The sequence below is a fragment of the Mobula hypostoma genome, chromosome 11 (assembly GCF_963921235.1).
Source record: "Mobula hypostoma chromosome 11, sMobHyp1.1, whole genome shotgun sequence".
NCBI lineage: Eukaryota > Metazoa > Chordata > Chondrichthyes > Myliobatiformes > Myliobatidae > Mobula > Mobula hypostoma.
Window position 1 is genome coordinate 109,956,580 of NC_086107.1, and position 17,387 is coordinate 109,973,966.

At 43.6% G+C, this 17,387-nt stretch overlaps 1 protein-coding gene across 3 annotated transcripts in view; it reads right to left on the reverse strand.

The window, feature by feature from the left end:
- Window positions 1–6,822: 6,822 nt before the first annotated feature.
- The window catches only part of LOC134354098 (SUMO-conjugating enzyme UBC9), a 57,461-nt gene continuing 46,896 nt past the window's right edge, over window positions 6,823–17,387 (reverse strand). For all 3 annotated transcript variants that reach the window (XM_063062858.1, XM_063062857.1, XM_063062859.1), the window contains 3 exons: window positions 12,414–12,523; window positions 12,236–12,315; window positions 6,823–9,890 (listed from right to left, as the gene is read on the reverse strand). In XM_063062858.1, the coding sequence (XP_062918928.1) occupies window positions 9,827–9,890; window positions 12,236–12,315; window positions 12,414–12,523 (254 nt within the window). In that variant the 3' untranslated portion in view covers window positions 6,823–9,826. The remainder of the gene's footprint in view (window positions 9,891–12,235; window positions 12,316–12,413; window positions 12,524–17,387) is intronic.

The window sequence follows — 17,387 nt, forward strand, 5'->3', positions numbered from 1 at the left end:
CTCCTATGAAATGTAGTTAAAAGGGGGGATGGGGGAACCTCAATCTTCTCAGGAAGTGGAGGCCCTGTTGTGCCTTCTTCTTCAGGGAGGTGATACTAAGGGACCAGGTGAGGTCATAGACGATGTGAAATCCCAGGAACTTGGTGCACTTAACTGTCTCTACAGAGGAGCCATGTATTCACGGAACACACATAAAAGTTGCTGGTGAACACAGCAGGCCAGGCAGCATCTCTAGGAAGAGGTACAGTCGGCGTTTCGGGCCGAGACCCTTCGTCAGGACTAACTGAAAGAAGAGCTAGTAAGAGATTTGAAAGTGGGAGGGGGAGATCCAAAATGATAGGAGAAGACAGGAGGGGGAGGGATGGAGCCAAGAGCTGGACGGTTGATTGGCAAAAGGGATATGAGAGGATCATGGGACAGGAGGCCTAGGGAGAAAGAAAGGGGGAGGGGGGAAAATCAGAGGATGGGCAAGGGGTATAGTCAGAGGGACAGAGGGAGAAAGAGGAGAGAGAGAGAAAGAATGTGTGTATAAAAATAAATAATGGATGGGGTACGAGGGGGAGGTGGAGCATTAGCAGAAGTTTGAGAAGTCAATGTTCATGCCATCAGGTTGGAGGCTACTTTGTCTGCACCTTCCTGAAGTCCACAATGATTTCCCTTGCTTCTCCACATTCAGGCCTACATTGTTGGTCTCACACCAATCTACCAGCTGTTCCACTTCCTCTCTATACTCCATCTCATCATCATTTTCGATAAGGCCAACCACTGTTGAGTTATCCGCAAACTTGATGACACGGTTTGAGCTGGATCCTGTGACACAGTCATGCGTCGGCAGTGTGAACTGCAGTGGGCTGAGCTCACAGCCCTGGGGAGCGCCAGTGCCCGGCGTAATGGGATGTGAGACATCGCTGCCCACACAGGCAGATTGTGGCCTTACTGTTAAAAAGTCTGGTATCCAATTGCAGAGGGAGGTGTTGAGATCCAGTTGGGCATTTTCCCCACCAGTTTCTGGAGTATCACGGAGTTGAAGGCCTGTAAACAGTAGTCTGGTGTATGAGACCCCATTTCCCGGGTGGGACAGGACAGAGGCCATTGCATCATCAGTGGATCATCAAACTGGAAAAGGTCCAATGTAGTCAGAAGAAAGGCATTTAATGTGCTCGATGACCAGCCGCTCAAAGCATTGGTTGATGTTAATGCCACCGGACAATAGTCATTTAGGAAGGTTACTGTCACCTTCTTTGGCACCAGGATGATGGTTGCTGCCTTGGGCCCAGGCTCCTGGGGTTCTTTCTGTATGTGCTGTTAAATGTTTCTAAGTATTTACAGGCCCTACAGTGCCTCCTGCTTTACATCCTCCTACTTTTTTTCTAGCAGCTCAGCAGTGGTGACAGACGAACTCATGACTGTGTCTTTGAGATCACTAGTGCTTGAGAAGCCATTGGCAGCCGCAGGAAGAGGAATGTCTGGCTTGTGCCTGTGGTGGAGCTGGCCAAGTCAAGCTGTCTGATCTCCAATCTGGCTCTTTGCAACTTGACTGTGTTGCACATGTTCCTGTGTTACACTCGTGACTCTTCAGGAAATAGTTTCTTACAAAGGTCTTTAGAAACATTTGGAGTTTGGAAAATATCCCTCAGAATTGCCTGTCACTCCCTCCCTGTCTTTCTCTTGCTCACTTTGTCTATGTTTCTCTCCTCCTGTCTCTATCCCTTTCTCTGTCTCTGGATTTCTGTCCCTCCCCCTCTCTTTGTCTATGTCTCTCTCTATCTCCCCCACCCCACCACTGTCTCTGGATTTCTTCCTGACTGTCTCTTTCCTCCCTTCACCCCCACTCTTTTCTTCTGAGGTGGTCCTGCCCTTTGGACGTTGGCCTGGCTGTGTTTCGTTTCGAGGCAAGCCGCCCCTGCCGGGCCTTGATGAGGTCACACCGCCAGTGTGAAGCCATTGTTTCATTGTCTGTCGTTGTCAGGGTTATCAATTGTCGCCATTTTGTTTATGTGGCCTTTGTGGTTGACCGCAGTTAGTCTCCACCAGGACACCCTTCTGCTCCAGTAAAAGAGGGAGGGTGTGAGGTGAAACCAGACCTTCCTCCTCCCGTGGTTGTCAGCAGCTTTATAAGCACAGGGGAGTACTTCGCTGACGCTGTCCTCCCAGGGAAGCCGAAGAATCGAATCTGGATCCTGGGCCCACACAGCCTGAAGGCAAAGAGGACCTGTGAGAACCACTGTTAGTGGACAATGCAGAGGACGGCAACCCGCCATTAGCGGAGTTGCAGGCGCCTCCGTCGGGCGCTGTGTTCCCCTGATGGAGACCCAGAGGCAGTCTTGGAAAGTTAGTGGAACAGAGTAAACCTCGCGTCCCTCTCGGATGCAGAGGGCGAGGAGATTACCACCACCTCTCCATGCCAGCGGGGGGTGGGGGGGGAGAATGCATCAAGGAGTTGCCGCCACCTTACGCAGGAGGCTGCCCTCGCTGGAATTCCCTCCACCGAGGTCCCTCTGTGAACAGAAATCAGGCTTTCCCATCAATCGAGGGAGGGAACAGCCTCCAAGAGAATCCTTGGCATTCTTTCAACGTAGCTCAAGTACAGGTGAAAACCTGGAAGGCAGGCTTCCAGAAGATGCTGCGCCTTGGCTGATGGAAGAACCAATAGGTTTCTGAGATTTGAAGCTTTGCTGAGATGCCCGACTAAATAAATTTGTTCTAAATAATTCCTTATTAATGTATCACCGTCCTACATAATTTCAATATAAATTAGCATCTGTAAAATAATTGCCCTTTCGGCAAAGGAATGAACTTATAGTGTTATTTTTTTCAGTGTCATTTACAGAGATACAATAAAAACCTTCTGCTTTCCACGCAGATCATTCCACCCATAAGTACATCAAAGCAGTAAAAAGGCAGCAAAATGCAGAATATACACTCAGTGGCCACATTATTAGGTACAGGAGTGGAGCCCAGCGTGCTCTCCTGCTGCCGTAGCCCATCCACTTCAAGGTTCAACAAGTTGTGCATTCAGAGATGCTCTTCCGCACACCACTGTTGTAACGCATAGTTATTTGAGTTACTGTCACCTTAAGCCAGTCTGGCCATTCTCCTCTGACCTCTCTCTTTAACAAGGCATTGATGAACAGAACTGCCGGCTCACTGGATGGTTTTTGTTTTTTTTTGCACCATTCTCTGTAAACTCTAGAGACCGTTATGTAGGAAAATCCCACCCCCAGGAGGTCAGCAGTTTCTGACCATCCCCTCTGGCTCCAATAATCATTGCACGGCCAAAGTCACTTGGATCACATTTCTTCCCCCATTCTGATGTTCGGTCTGAACAACCGAATCTCCTGACCATGTCTGCATGCTTTTATGCATCGAGTTGCTGCCAGATGATTGGCGGGTTAGATGGTTGCATTAATGAGCAGGTGTACCGGTGTCCCTAATAAAGTGGCCACTGAGTGACAAAGGTCCACGTCGGGGTAGACTGGGAGATCCAATTTCATCTTTTAGCGTACGAGACGGTTATCCAAGAGTCTGGCAACAGTGGGACGGGAGCTGTCCTTGCGTCTTGTGACATGTGCGCTTAACCATTTATAATTCACTGCCTGACAGGAGTGGGGAGAAGAGATATGAACTGTGATGGGAGGGGTTCTTGATTATGTTGGCCACTCCCCTGGGGCAAAGGGGAGAGCAGAGACAATGCGGGGGTGGGGGTGGGGGGACGCTGATTTGCGGGAAGGTCTGAGGTTGTGTTCACAACTCTGCGGTGCCTTGCAGTCCGGCGCAGGGTAGTTGCTAGGTGTGCAGGGAATGGTGGCAAATTAGATCAGTAGTTCTAAACTATAATCTATGTCGAGATCAAGAGACCGTAACGTACCTTATAGTGAATTTGGCACTATTCTTCAGCAGAGAATTCAGTGGGTCAGAAAGCATCCGAGGGAAGTGGACAATGCATGCTTCATTTTCCTCTGCAGATGCTGCCTGGGTCACCGAGTTCCTCCAGCAGCCTTTTCTTTGCTCCAGTTCCAACACCTTCACTCTACATACTAATTTCTTTATTCTGTCTGTCCATCTATTTGGTGTCCAGGGAGGGGCAGGACTCGTGTTCTGGGCACAATTAACGAGTACCAGTAACTGACCTCTTATCAGCATCGTCACAGGACTGCAGAGGCACAGGAGGGAAGTGAAATATTTCTACAAACACTAGCAGCCAAAAACAATGACGAAGGGCCGACCAGCACATTTGAGGCGACATACATAAGCAGTTGCAATCTTTCCCGGTAGTAGCGATCAAATTTCCAAATGATCTTGGCGGAGACATGGTAAATGCCTGGCATATCTCTTAGACATAGGTCACTGCGATAGCGGTTAACGCGACGCTATTACAGCTCGGGGTTCAGTTCCGGCGCTGTCTGTAAGGAGCTTGTACTGTACATATGTGTGGGTTTCTTCCCACAGTCCAAAAACCTATTTGGTCATTGTAAATTGTCCTCTGATTAGGCTCGGGTTAAATCTGAGCGGCACGGCCTGCTCCGAGCTGAATAAATATCTATTGTGAAAAGTACAGTAAGTGCTGAAGGAGGGGCCAATCAAACAAGCTGTCACAAGCAACACACTCAAAATGCTGGAGGAACTCAGCAGGTCAGGCAGCATCTATAGAAAAAAAAGTGCAGTCGACATTCCTCCAGCATTTTGAGTTTTAGTTGATTTGGCATGTCACCAAAGACACCCGCAAATTTCTACAGATGAACCGTGGAAAGCATTCTGACTGCACTACACAGGATGGTAGTAAGCTGCAGAAAGTTGTAAACTCCATCATGGTTACTAGCCTCCTCAGCATCCAGAACATCTTCAAGGGGCAATGTTCCAAAAAGGCAACATCCCCCATCACCCAGGACATGCCCTCTTCTCATTACTACCATCAGGGACGTGGTACAGGATCCTGAAGACACACAGACAACGATTCAGGAACAGCTTCTTCCCCTCTGCCACCAGATTTTTGAATGGAGTTGATCCCATGAACACTTCCACCCATCCCCCTATCTGCACTACATCTACTTACTGTTTCGTTTTTATTATTGTATTGCCGTTTACTGCTGCCACAAAACAACAAATTTCACCACGTATACTGGTAATATTAAACCCGACTCTGAGATGCTGGAGGAAGTCCGCAGGGGCCTCTTGGAAGATCCTCGGCCTAAAAAGTCAATTTTATTGCTTTCCATAGATGCTGCCTGACCTGCTGAGTTCTTCCAGCATTCGTGCGTGTTGCTTGGATTTCCATCATCTGCAAGAATCTCTTGCATTTGTGATCTTACTGGCAGTTCTGCAGTGCGCAATTAAATGATTGGTTCACCCATCCAAACTCTGATCACCTTGGTGAATTAAGTGTTGCATTGATACTTTATTGTTGCTGATGCAACTCTTACTGGAGTTAGGAATCCACTGTCCCCTACTTCCAGAACCAAAACAGGCCCAAAGTTTCTTTCCCCCCTTCTTACAGTGAACAGCTTGCCCAGCTCAGTTGTACCAATTCCTCTTATGAACGAATTTCACTGTGCCACACTGGAGTAACAGTTAGCTCGACGTTATTACAGTTGAGGGCAGAGCTGGTTTCCTCTGTAATAAAGTTTTTTACGTTTTTCCCGTGCTCTTGTTTCCTCAACAGTCCAAAGACATACCAGTTAATAGGTTAATTGGTCATTTAAAATTGTCCTGTGATTAGGCCAGGGTTAAATCAGTGAGTTGCTGGGTGGCCTGTTCCACGTTGTAACTTCTAAGTAAAATAAAGTTGATTCTGAACCAAACACCTGAAATTCTGTGACATTCAATTCTCTTTACAAAGGAAACTAGGGCAACATTTCATGAAGATCCTTACTAACAAACAGCACGTTTATACTGACAGAAGACAAAAAGTTGGCTGAGAAGACAGCAAGTTGGCTTTAATAAAGAAAAATTATTGGATGATCTTAATGGTTACAGCTACAAAAATATTCTACCACTGCTAATTTTAAAATTGGGTTGGACAAATTAGGAATGTAACACACTCTTGAAATTCTTAGACCATGTGTTAAATCCATTAGTCTTAACATAAGCCCAGCACCTCAGCAGAATTTAAACATTTGCTGTTGTGTGAGGTAGTTGTGTTATTTGCACAAGTGATTTAGAAAAAGACCAGGAAAACTCTTTACTTTTTGCTTTTTAATTTCTTTTTCTAAACACAAATACATTAACAAACAGCATACAAACAGAGGTATCAGTGATTGAAACGGTGTGTGCTGCAATGGTACATGGTGCTCAGAGGCAGCTTACGCCTCAACAATGGAATGATTTCTTCACGTTTAAACTTTCCATTCATTAGAAATTTATTTTAAACAAGCGCATTTTCTTGCTGTCCGAGCTGCTTTTTTTTTCAATATTACAATTTTACTTTTTTTACCGGGCAAGCAAGAGATAAGGAGAGCGAGCATGGCTTTTGGAAGTGTGTTTGGGAAGACAGCAGACTTTTTGTCAGTCATGTCTCACAATGTCACCATACTTGCATTAAGATTACATGAATGATACAGATGTCCAGAGTGTAACCTTGAAAATGAGCAATGGCCTGGATAAACTAACCCAGCAAAAAAAAAAAAAATCGGCCGTGTCTACAAATCTGTTAGGTTGTTTTAACAGAGGCACTGTGCACTTCAAATTAAGATATTTACTGATGAAAATTTACCTGCTTTTCCTTGACACTTTAGTGAGCTCAAGTTACAATCCTTTGTCTCACATGACAATGAAAACCCAAGTGAGTGCAGTGGATCACCAACTGATCAGCTGGCTTTTGATTTTTGGACTGCATATCATAAGAATCATATCTTTTTTCAAAAAATAGATTTAAAAAATCACTTTTCCTTCCAAATAAGTATTTAGCCAAGTGTGATATATTAAAAAATAGAATCAAGGTATCAGGTAAATGCAGCAACTGTTTTCTAATGAGACAAATGAAAGCAAGTTAGCTGGCATTCAGTTGTTTCTAAGAACAGTGTCTACAAGTTTGGATCACTTCATGGTCAGATGATAAAGACACTAGGAAGAAAAGAAAGCAACCGGGAATAAACCTGCATTTTTATTAAACTGTAGAAGTTCAGGCAGCTACACAAATCTATAAAACCCTTATTACAGATTCCATCCATAACCTAAAGAATTTTATTTTAATCTTTCTGCGCCAAGGGTTGGTTCTCGTACAGTTTGAACTGAAAAGAATGACAGCTCAAGATTTTCATTAAAATGTCACAAATTCCAACTTAAAAGATGCAAAAACGAGGACTGAAGGTTATTAGGGAATGCAAGGGGAACCTGACTGTTTGAAATAAGCCTTTTGATTTCATCCAATATCATGATATCTTGAACACAGTAAAGGACCGAAGAGGGGCCTCATCATGCAATTACCAGTTTCAAGGCTCTCTGGTTTTATATGGTGAGCAAGGTGACACTGACACACTAAAGTCCCAACCACACGCAGCCATGCAATAGGCAACCATTACAACCATCAATATATTTTTTAAAATTTTGTTTCTTTACCCAGGGAGGCAAGGTTGGGGGGGGGGGAACATTAAAATCAGCATGTATTCTAAAGACATGCCAATTTCATACTCAAAATCCAATGGACTGTGAAAAAAAAGATATAAAAGTATTGTACAAGTTTACAGCACTACCCTGGAATACTGGTTTAAGTTTTTTTTATTTTATTTTGTTGCTTTATCCATCAAAAAATATAAACAAAGAAATGAATGTACCAGTATTCCAAGGGAGTTTTTTTTTTAATTTCTTTAGCAAGTGCCTGTTCTGGTTCAATTGGCATAGATGCACAATTAAGGAAGTTCACTGAGAATTACATTTTAATCTAGACAGGGAAAAGGCCAGGTGATCAGCCCTCATTCCCCAAAGCCGAGTTTTTGTGTGTTTAAAAAAAAATCCCCAATAATTTTCAAAGCAATGTTAGCAGATAAAGAATTTCCAATTGCAAAAGATGTACACCTCTTAAAAAGTACTCCAGTTCCCTTTCCCTTCATGCAATCGGCAAATTCAAATTATGCCACAAAACATTTTGCTTCCCGATTCTGTAAATGTGAATGCACTACTGCGCCGAGTAATTACAAATCCGGCCAGTAACCAATAGATAACATCCTTAACTCATAATTCCACAGGTTCCCGAGGCAACCAACTATTCGAAACTGGGCTGCAGATAGAAATATGTTGCTAGCTGAAAGCTAAGGAAACAGCACAGCCATCTTGATGAAGATTGTTTTACATACATTATTACTTGATGCTCAGCACTGTACAAAAATGGAAATACAAGAACCTTTTACACAAAAGGATATAACACTGGTGACTGACTTCACACGCCAGTTAGGCCTGTCGAAAGTCTTTCTTCGTGAATGAGTGACACTTTTCCTACGGGCACTTTGCTTCCCATCAAGTTTCAGAGACACCTGAGGAAGTTAGCCAAGCTGCAGTTGTTCCAGCGAGAGGACGAGGACTTGTCTTTGCATGCAAACCAGAACCACGTTCACACCCAGAACTCTCAGGATGTATATTATGAGAATAGCCACATCCAATTAAATTATGTCTAGAAATATAAAACACCTCTGTAATAACTGCAGGGGCATTCAATGTTATAATGTTAAGAATTGCTGAGGATTCCCTCACCACTAATATGTGAAAAGGATGGGGGCAGATGCAAAATCCCTTCCTCCGAGTCCAAATCTTAAATATGCACCTTTCTATATGGTTAGGCCAGCTTAAAAGATCCTCTGCAAAGCCACTAACCTGCACCAAGATGTCAAAGGTGTCTTAATTCCACTTATTTTGTGTCCCGATTTTTAAAAACTGTGGCACATTCACTTGCACTTTTCCGAAAGATAGTACTACATTCCTCTAAGCTACAGCAGCACTGGGAGGAAATCCAAAACAAAGAGAAACCAGAAGTGGCAACAGTGCGCCCGTGCAGGGAGTTGTGGTCGAACAGCTCACACGTGCCAATCTACCACATTTAAAAAAGGAGCAACCAACTTTAAGATATAAAAAGGTCATGAGCCAATACACCACACAGCAGGCTGGGTGCGCCTGTTCAGTTTCTCCAGCTGAGAACCAAGAATGTACTATTTAGGATGACTGATGGGTCCTTCCAAAGACAAACTAGTAACACAAATGCTTTAAAAAAAACTCTGATGTGATTTGGAGAATGGGTAGATAGAAAGAATATCTTATTAGCAGCTTTTTTTTTAAAAATACACCATTTATTACAGGACTTCCAAGTCTCTCTTAAAGAGCCACTGTGGACTTAAGAAAGCCTTGGTATTAAGAGCAAAATGCAGATCGTGGTATGTAAATAGATACAATAGTTCTTCACTTTCTTCTCATAAAATCTTCCTCTTGATGAATACAGTCCTGGAAGCTTGACAACTTAGAGATGCTTAGAAATAGGCCAGAAAAATCATAGTGGATGAAAGCTGGAAAAAAAACTGACTGCTATTTTCTTGTCAGCCAACATTAAATTGGAGCCTGAACTTCTGGCTACACTGAAGGCCAATTGACCCGAGTACTAGGGCAATTTTTTTTTAATATAAATTAAAACGTTTTAATACAGCCGCCACAGAAACACAGCAAGTTTTCGTGCCAAGATGATTTGCCTTGTTTTTTTTTTGTGTGAATTAGAACTGTCCAAGTAATGATGCATTTATTTTCCCCAAAGATTCCCAATTGCTTGTAACAGGAACTTGCTAAATGTGAATAGCGTGCCTTCTTTTGTTAGCCGACAGTCAGAAATCCATATCCTTTTGTTGTGTGGGTTTTATGTTGGAGCGAATTTCTTGGCCTGTGCTCGCACTCGTTTTTCATACTCTACTCTGTTCTGGCTGTGAACAATGAACAGGGAATTGCAGAAGTCAGAAAAAAAATCGTACAATACATTTCTATCTTAACAGCAACTTCTTTTTTGTATTCCCAAACAATCAGCAATACGAACAAATGCATTTTATTTTTATTTAGAGATACAGAGCAGAATCGGCTCTTCCAGCTCTTCGAGCCGCATCACCCAGCAACCCACCTATTTAATCCTAACCTCATCATGGGGCAATTAACCTACCTGGCACATCTTTGGATTGTGGGTGGAAACTGGAGAAGGCCCACGCATTCCACTGGGAGGGTGTAGAGACTCCTTACAGAAGACACTAGGATTGAACTCTGAACTCTAATATCCTGAGCTGTAATAGTGCCGTGCTATATTGTGGCGCACCAACTTCGTTCGCTTTATATGACGATACACACAAAATAATCCCCTAAGTACTGGTCACTTACAACTCAGTTGTATTCTGAAAGAAAATATTTAGCTGGGTTTCAGGTAGAATACTCAAGATTGAAGCACTCTGCATTTCTTAATCACCTCTACCTACAGAGATACTGTAAATTTTACCCTGCTCAGCTGGCCTCCGTGGCGCAGAAGTTAGCCTGACACCATTACAGCTCGAGGTTTTCCAGAGTTCAAATCCCACTGCTGTCTGGAACTTTGTACATTCTCTCCATGGGTTTCCTCCCACAATCCAAAGACATAGGTTAATTGGTCATTGTAAATTGTCCTGTGATTAGGCTGGGGTTAAGTCAGGGGATTGCTGGGTGGTGTGGCTTATTGGGCCAGCAGGGTCTGTCTCGTGCTGTATCTTTAAATAGATAAATTCATACGTCACCCTAAATTATACTGTCATCAAGATCCCAACATTGTGACATCCCATCAATAGTTCTAATTTGTAAACAACAGGGAAACTTCAAATTTTACTTCACAAACCAAAAGAAGTGCCCATCTTTTAAATATTTACACGTTAATGCACATCCAGTCTTGGCTACTTCTTCAAAAGTACCAGGATTGTATAAACAGAGTACACTTTTTAATGGTTTTCTGACAGATAATAGATGATACAATTTAGGTCTGTACATCTTTTAGAATAGTTCAATTTCAGTGTATATAATGATTAAATCATATTTCCTCCAGAATAATCAGCAGCCAGTACTTTTCTATTCAAGGCAAATAACACTTGGAGTACGATGAACAGTTTTGGGCACTTGTCTAAGACTGTTACACAGCTCTAGATAATGGGTTCCTAAGAGACGTGAACCAGTTAATTGGAAGACCAGACAATGGTAATTTAGAATTCGTTTGGGTGTCTATAGTGTGGATACGAAGGTCGTCTGAAAAGTTATACGCAATTCAGAAGAAAGTATTATAGATACATTATCCTTTGATCTTTAGCATATAAAATGTCATGTAATATTGGGTCGAGCAGGCCTCTTCCTCCGAAAGGGTCTCAATATAATACCTGCTGTGTCTCGTTTTGTCGTAAAAAAAAGACTACTTCATTTCTACCAGTTACTCTCTTTGGTGACTTTGTTAATCCTGGCATTGGAGGGGATCCAGAGGAGGTTCGTAAGAATGATGCCAGGAATGAAAAGATTAAAGGACAAGGTGCGTTTGATGGCTCTCGGCCTGTACTTGCTGGAATTTAGTAGAAATGGGGGTGGGGGGGAAAGAATTACATTGAAACCCATCAAGAGATCTACATAGTGGACAGAGAAAGGTTGTTTCCTATAGTGGGAGAGTCTAAGGCTAGAGGGCACAGACTCAGAATAGAAGGGTGTCGCTTTAGAAGAGATTAGGAGGGAATTCTTTAGCCAGAGGGCGATAAATCCATGGAATTCATTGCCACAGATGGCTGTGGAGGCCAAGCCATTGAGTATATCTAGCGGAGGTTGATAGGTTTTTCATTAGGCGTCAAAGGTAGGAGAATGGGGTTGAGAGGGAGAATAAGTCAGCCATGATGGAATGCCGAAGCAGACTTGATGGGCCAAAAGACCTAATTCTGCTCCTAAATCTTATAGATTGGCTGGAGTAAGTATCAGTGGACTTTATGTAATGCGACAGACAGTCCAGATCCATGTTAAAACTGCAGATAATCGAAAACTAAGAACCAGAAAATGTGTTTTACCACCCAGCAAGTAAAACTTAAAACTGTGACAATCCAAAAAAGACATGATGGTTAAAATGTAGCTTCAGGGAAAGTCACCTGTGACGCCATTTCAGAGCTAACTGGATGAACAGGTCAGAAGTTAGTAAGTTAAGTAGTATCTTTTCCCTAGTGCGATTAATAGTTAAATGAAAAGCAGTGCTGGGTTTACTGAAAACACAGCGTTCATTTGTTCTCCTACTTACCAGTAGATTGTGTATGCTTCTGCTTGTGCTGGGTCTTGAATGTTTGGCTCGTTAAGAAGTTCTTGAATTCCTAGTAATATCTATTTTGAAAAGCAGATCACAGGTCAATGATGAAAAGTTCAACAGCCAGTACAGTTCCTCCACAAAAAGTTTGGGCAAGATGATAATGGCACCTGACCTGCTTGATAGTGATGGCTGGCCTCCAGTCCTTATCTTCCTCCAGAATGGATAGACACACCGTACCAGAGGGATAGACATTTGGGTGGAATATTGGTGGCTCAAATTTACCTGGTGGAACAATTTTGAAAAATGCTTCCTTAAAACCTTGTGCATTTAGCTTCATGACCAATGCACTGGATTGACCTGGAATGTACTAAAAGAGTAAGCTCACCTTGTACCACAGTCCTTCTGTTCCAATACAACCATATGACATAAAAACAGAGTTAGGCCTTGAATACTTTCATATTTCATTCTTACTGCCCTATACAGCACGCTGGTTCTTTAAGGTTGTCTAGCTGGAAGGCTGGGGAGGTAGTGGGGATGAGCACCCAGTATCTATTAAATGCTCTCAATAAGTGTGCACCTCAAATAGCCATTGACAACTAAGACAAGTCCTGGCCTCATGCGTGATGTTGCGTAACTACTAAACCCGCGGAACTGTTTCTACTGACGGAAGGGGCAAAGGCAGGTTCTTGCACCTTAAAATCAGCTCCTCTGGGCAGGTGGGATCATCAGCCATGGTTGGCAGCTCATCTAGGAGAAGGAAAACCCTGATTTCAAACCTCTGCTGCCTTGTGCCTATACAGTACCCACTCATGGGGAAGGCTTAGGAAAAATCTGGAGCTGGAGTCCCTAAGGATATGTTGAGTTCAACACTGAATGGCATCTCCTGTGATGCCACTGGTGCTAAATTGTATCGGTCTCTGGCACTCCTTTGGATTCATCAGCTGTATGGAGAGAGGGAGCCTGCTGCATGGGCAACAGCCTGTTCCCATACTGTACTGCCCGGCTTGTGTACTTGTAGATGCTCTGATGCAATACCCATGGTCGACCTTGACCAACAGAGGTCTCAATACAGCACACTCCTAATTCTGCTTCCTTCATTAACAACCTGGCTGAAAATCTGAGAGTCCGTATCTACTCAACCTGAAGACAAATCAATCTAGAATAACAGAATGATGGAAGAACTCAGGTACAGGTAAAAAGTGTAGTTCAATATTTAGGTTTGTGAGCCTGCAGCAGGACCGAGGGGGACACAGGGAAAAGTGCCAGTATATTTCAGTATGAAGGTGAATGGGAAAGAGGTTAGACACATGAGCAAAGGGAGAAGAAAACCAACTGGACATGAGAGTGTATTGGAGGATGCAACCGTGTGTGTGGAAATGAAAGTTTTTGATTCCTCCCAAAGTGGGAGGAAATGACATATTGCTGAAGGTAACAACATCCTCTGCCAAAGCAGATAAGAGTGGATGGGAACTGGTTGGGACTTTATTTAAGCAAGAAAATTGAAAACTCAACATTCACCACTGAGTTGTCACCTTCCAAGTGGAATGTGGGATGCTATCCTCCAATCTGTTTGGCTTCCTCACAGAACTGGAGACGTCTGAGGAAGGACAGCTTGGCGTGGGGAATAAAGAGTTAAAATGATATGACCAGAAGCTTGAGACAAGCTATTGCAGACAGAGCACAGGTGCTCCACAGAACTCACCTAGTCTACACATGGCACACCAGGGAAGGCCATATGATGAGCACTGAATCAGTAGGCCAGGTTGAAAGAGCTGCAAGTGAACCTTTGGCTCACCTAGAAGGGCTGTTTGGGTTCTTAGATGGTGGTTGGTTAGGGGAGCTGGTGGGTGGGAGAGAGAGGGACAGATGTTACATCTGCTGGAAAGAGCAAGGGCACAGGGAAGAAGGGGCAATTATACTTGCAGAAAGCAGAAAGTGGGGGTCAAGAGGGGATAATGTGGCTAGTGGAGCGATCGCGTTGGGAGTTTGCAGAGGATAATGTGTTGGATGCTGTAAAAGGTGAAAATCAAGAGATTGCTACTGATATTCTGCCTGGGGAGAGGAGGATGGGGTCAGAGCAGACACACAGGAAATTCTTATTAATTAGTTTAGAGATGCAATCTGGAATAGGCCCTTTTTAGGCACACCACCCAGCAACCCCAAATTTAACCCTAACCTAATCATGGGACAATTTACAATGATCAAAATGAAAATCAGAGCACTTGGTGAAAACACACTCATTCCAAGGGGAGTCCTTACAGACGGCACCAAATTGAACTCTGAACTCCAATACCCCAAGCTGTAAACGTTGCATTAACTGCTATGCTACTGTGGGGGCTCCCATCAATGGAAGGGTTGCTTCTAGTGGAGGATATTTCAGAAACTCGAGATTGGATGGCCTCAAATTGAGAACAGACACAACAGAAATGGAAAAATTGGGAAAAAGGGAAGGTATACTTACAGGAAGCAGGGTGAGAGGAGATGTCAGTGGCAAGTCCATCACCTGAGAGAGAATCAGAGATTCAATCTACGACATGATGGCAGGGTGGAAGCTGGTGGCAAAAGTGATGAAATGAAATCCACCACAAGTGTAAGAGGCAGCATCAGTGTAGTGGAGAAAGTGCTTAGGCGGTTGCCAGAACAGGCTTGGAATAAGGATAGCTCCAAAGGTGCTGCAAGGCCTCACGCAAGTGCCCATAGCTACCCTAGAAAGTGTGTGGAATCTAAAAAGAAGTTGAAGGTGAGGACATCCTCTGCCAAGTAGATGAGAGTGGAAGGGAACTGGTTAATTCTTTATTCAAGAAAGAAATGAACATCCAGTCTCCATACACCTCCATCAGTAAGTTGTTATGGCTCGCAATTTCTTTCTTATGACCCAAGGACCTAAACAGCCCTTCCAGGTGAGGAGGAAATTCACCTGTACATCTACTAAGCTGGTCAACTGTATCTGGTGCTTATGATGTGACCTTCTCCACATTGGTGAGATCAAGGTAACCTGTCTGCCATTGTCATCGAGCGTCCAGTTGCATGGTCACTATAATTCACCTTCCCACTCCCACACTAACCTGTCCATCCTCAGTCTTCTCCACTGCTACGGAGGCAGCAAACAAAATGGAGGAACAACATCTTATATTGCACTTGGGTAACTTATAACCCAACGATGTGAACACTGAAGTTTCTGAAATCATGTAGCCCACATCCCCCAGTCCTCTCCTCCTACACGCACTTTCCTGTCTACCTAGCTTTGTTAGTTAATCTCTCCCCGACCTTGTTACACCTGTCAATCATCCACTCCCCAGCTGACTGCCCCCGTCACCCAGCTGCCTCTACTGCACAAACCCCACTCCACCCACCCTTTCATGCCACTGGTACTGTCCGTTCTTCCTATTCCCCTTCAGTCTGACGCAAGATCTTGACCCAAAATTTCAACTTGCATCTTCTGCCTCCACGGGTGCTGCAAGACCCACTGAGATTTTTCCTCATGCTGATTTTTGCTCTACTGAATCTGAAACTTCCCTTTTCCCCGAGGAGTTGGCTATGCTTTATTAAAAAAAAGGTTACACTTTGCAACCACCATAATAGGCTGACCTAAATAGATACCAACTGGAATGGCAAATCAAAATTTCCATAGGACACACATTTGTGTTATCAGTATACTGAGCATGTGTCTATATTCAAAACTATGCTATTTCCATACTAAACATCAAAAGCAGCAAAAAAGCTGCAGGAACTCAGCAGGTTGGGCAGCAAGCTGAGGAACTCCAGTCCTGCCAGCTTTTCATGCACCGCTCCAAATTCCAGCACCTGCAGTCTTTTGTGCCTCCATCAGCAGGAGCTAGCTTATAATCTTAAAGAGTGCATGCCCTCTGGTATTAGAAATTTCAACCCTGGGAAACAGATACTCTCTGTCCACTCTATCGATGCCTCTCATAATCTTGTAAACGTCTATCAGATTTCCCCTCAGCCTCTGCTGCTCCAGAGAAAACAACCCAAGTTTGTTTTCTCATGATAGCACATGATCTCTAAACCCATCAGCATCCTGGTGAACCTCTTCTGCACCCTCTCAAAAGCCTCAACATTCTCCCTATAGCAGGAGCAATCAGAACCGTGCATAATACTCCAGATGTGGCCCAACCAGTTTTATAAAATTGCAACATAACCTCTTGACTTTTAAAACTCAATCTTAGTTTAAATTCCATCCACTGCCACAGCTTATTGTATTTTCCTTTACACCTGATTCAGTTTTCAAACCCACTTCCTTTGGAGGCTCTCTTTTAAGCCTTTGCCAGATTAAGCACTGTACTGTTCTCCAGTCATTACAAATGCTGAAGACTTTATCCACCTGGCCTTTTCATTGAAATGGTTTCAAGTGAAGCTGGCTAATATTGTTGATGATCAACGATGCAGTTAAGGAGATTAGAGAGGAACAAAAGAGGGGAAAAAGGGGTTTGCATTTCAAACAGCTTCGAATTACAGTATAAATACACACTTCTCTTTTTGAAAAAAATGTTTAAAACTGCACACAATTTCAGTTGTGTTTATAGATCTATATATCTATCTATATACTACTTCCTAAGGAAGCTAAAGCACGCTCTCCTCCCTCATCACCTGCTGATCAACTTCTATCGGACAACTATAGAGAGCCTCCTGACGTATTGCTGTGCAGTGTGATTTGCCAGCTGCACAGAACAGAACAGGAAAGACTTGCAGCGGGTGGTGAGGGTAGCAGAGCGGGTTATTGGCACAACATTACCCTCCCTCAGAGACATTTATACTGGCAGACTTCAAAAGGTGGCTACTTGTATTTCAAAGGATCCCACTCATCCTGGACATCACCCGTTTTCTCCTCTACCTTCTGGGAAGGGATATAGAGCATTAAGAACAAAAACAAAGAGACTCCTTTAACAGCTTCTACCCACAAGCAGTGAAATGTATAACACCCCCTTCCCTTCTCCTGCCCTCCTCCTAAGACAGCGGCAGCTAAATGCATCACACTTCCAGGAATGGCAGGTGTGCAATAGTCCTACCACCCCATCCATATATTATTAATTTTGGACTGAACTCTTGAGGTTTTAGAGTTTATTTTATGTATATATTCTTTGTCATGCTGCAAAACGTTGAGCTGCTAAACTGTGTTTCATTGCTC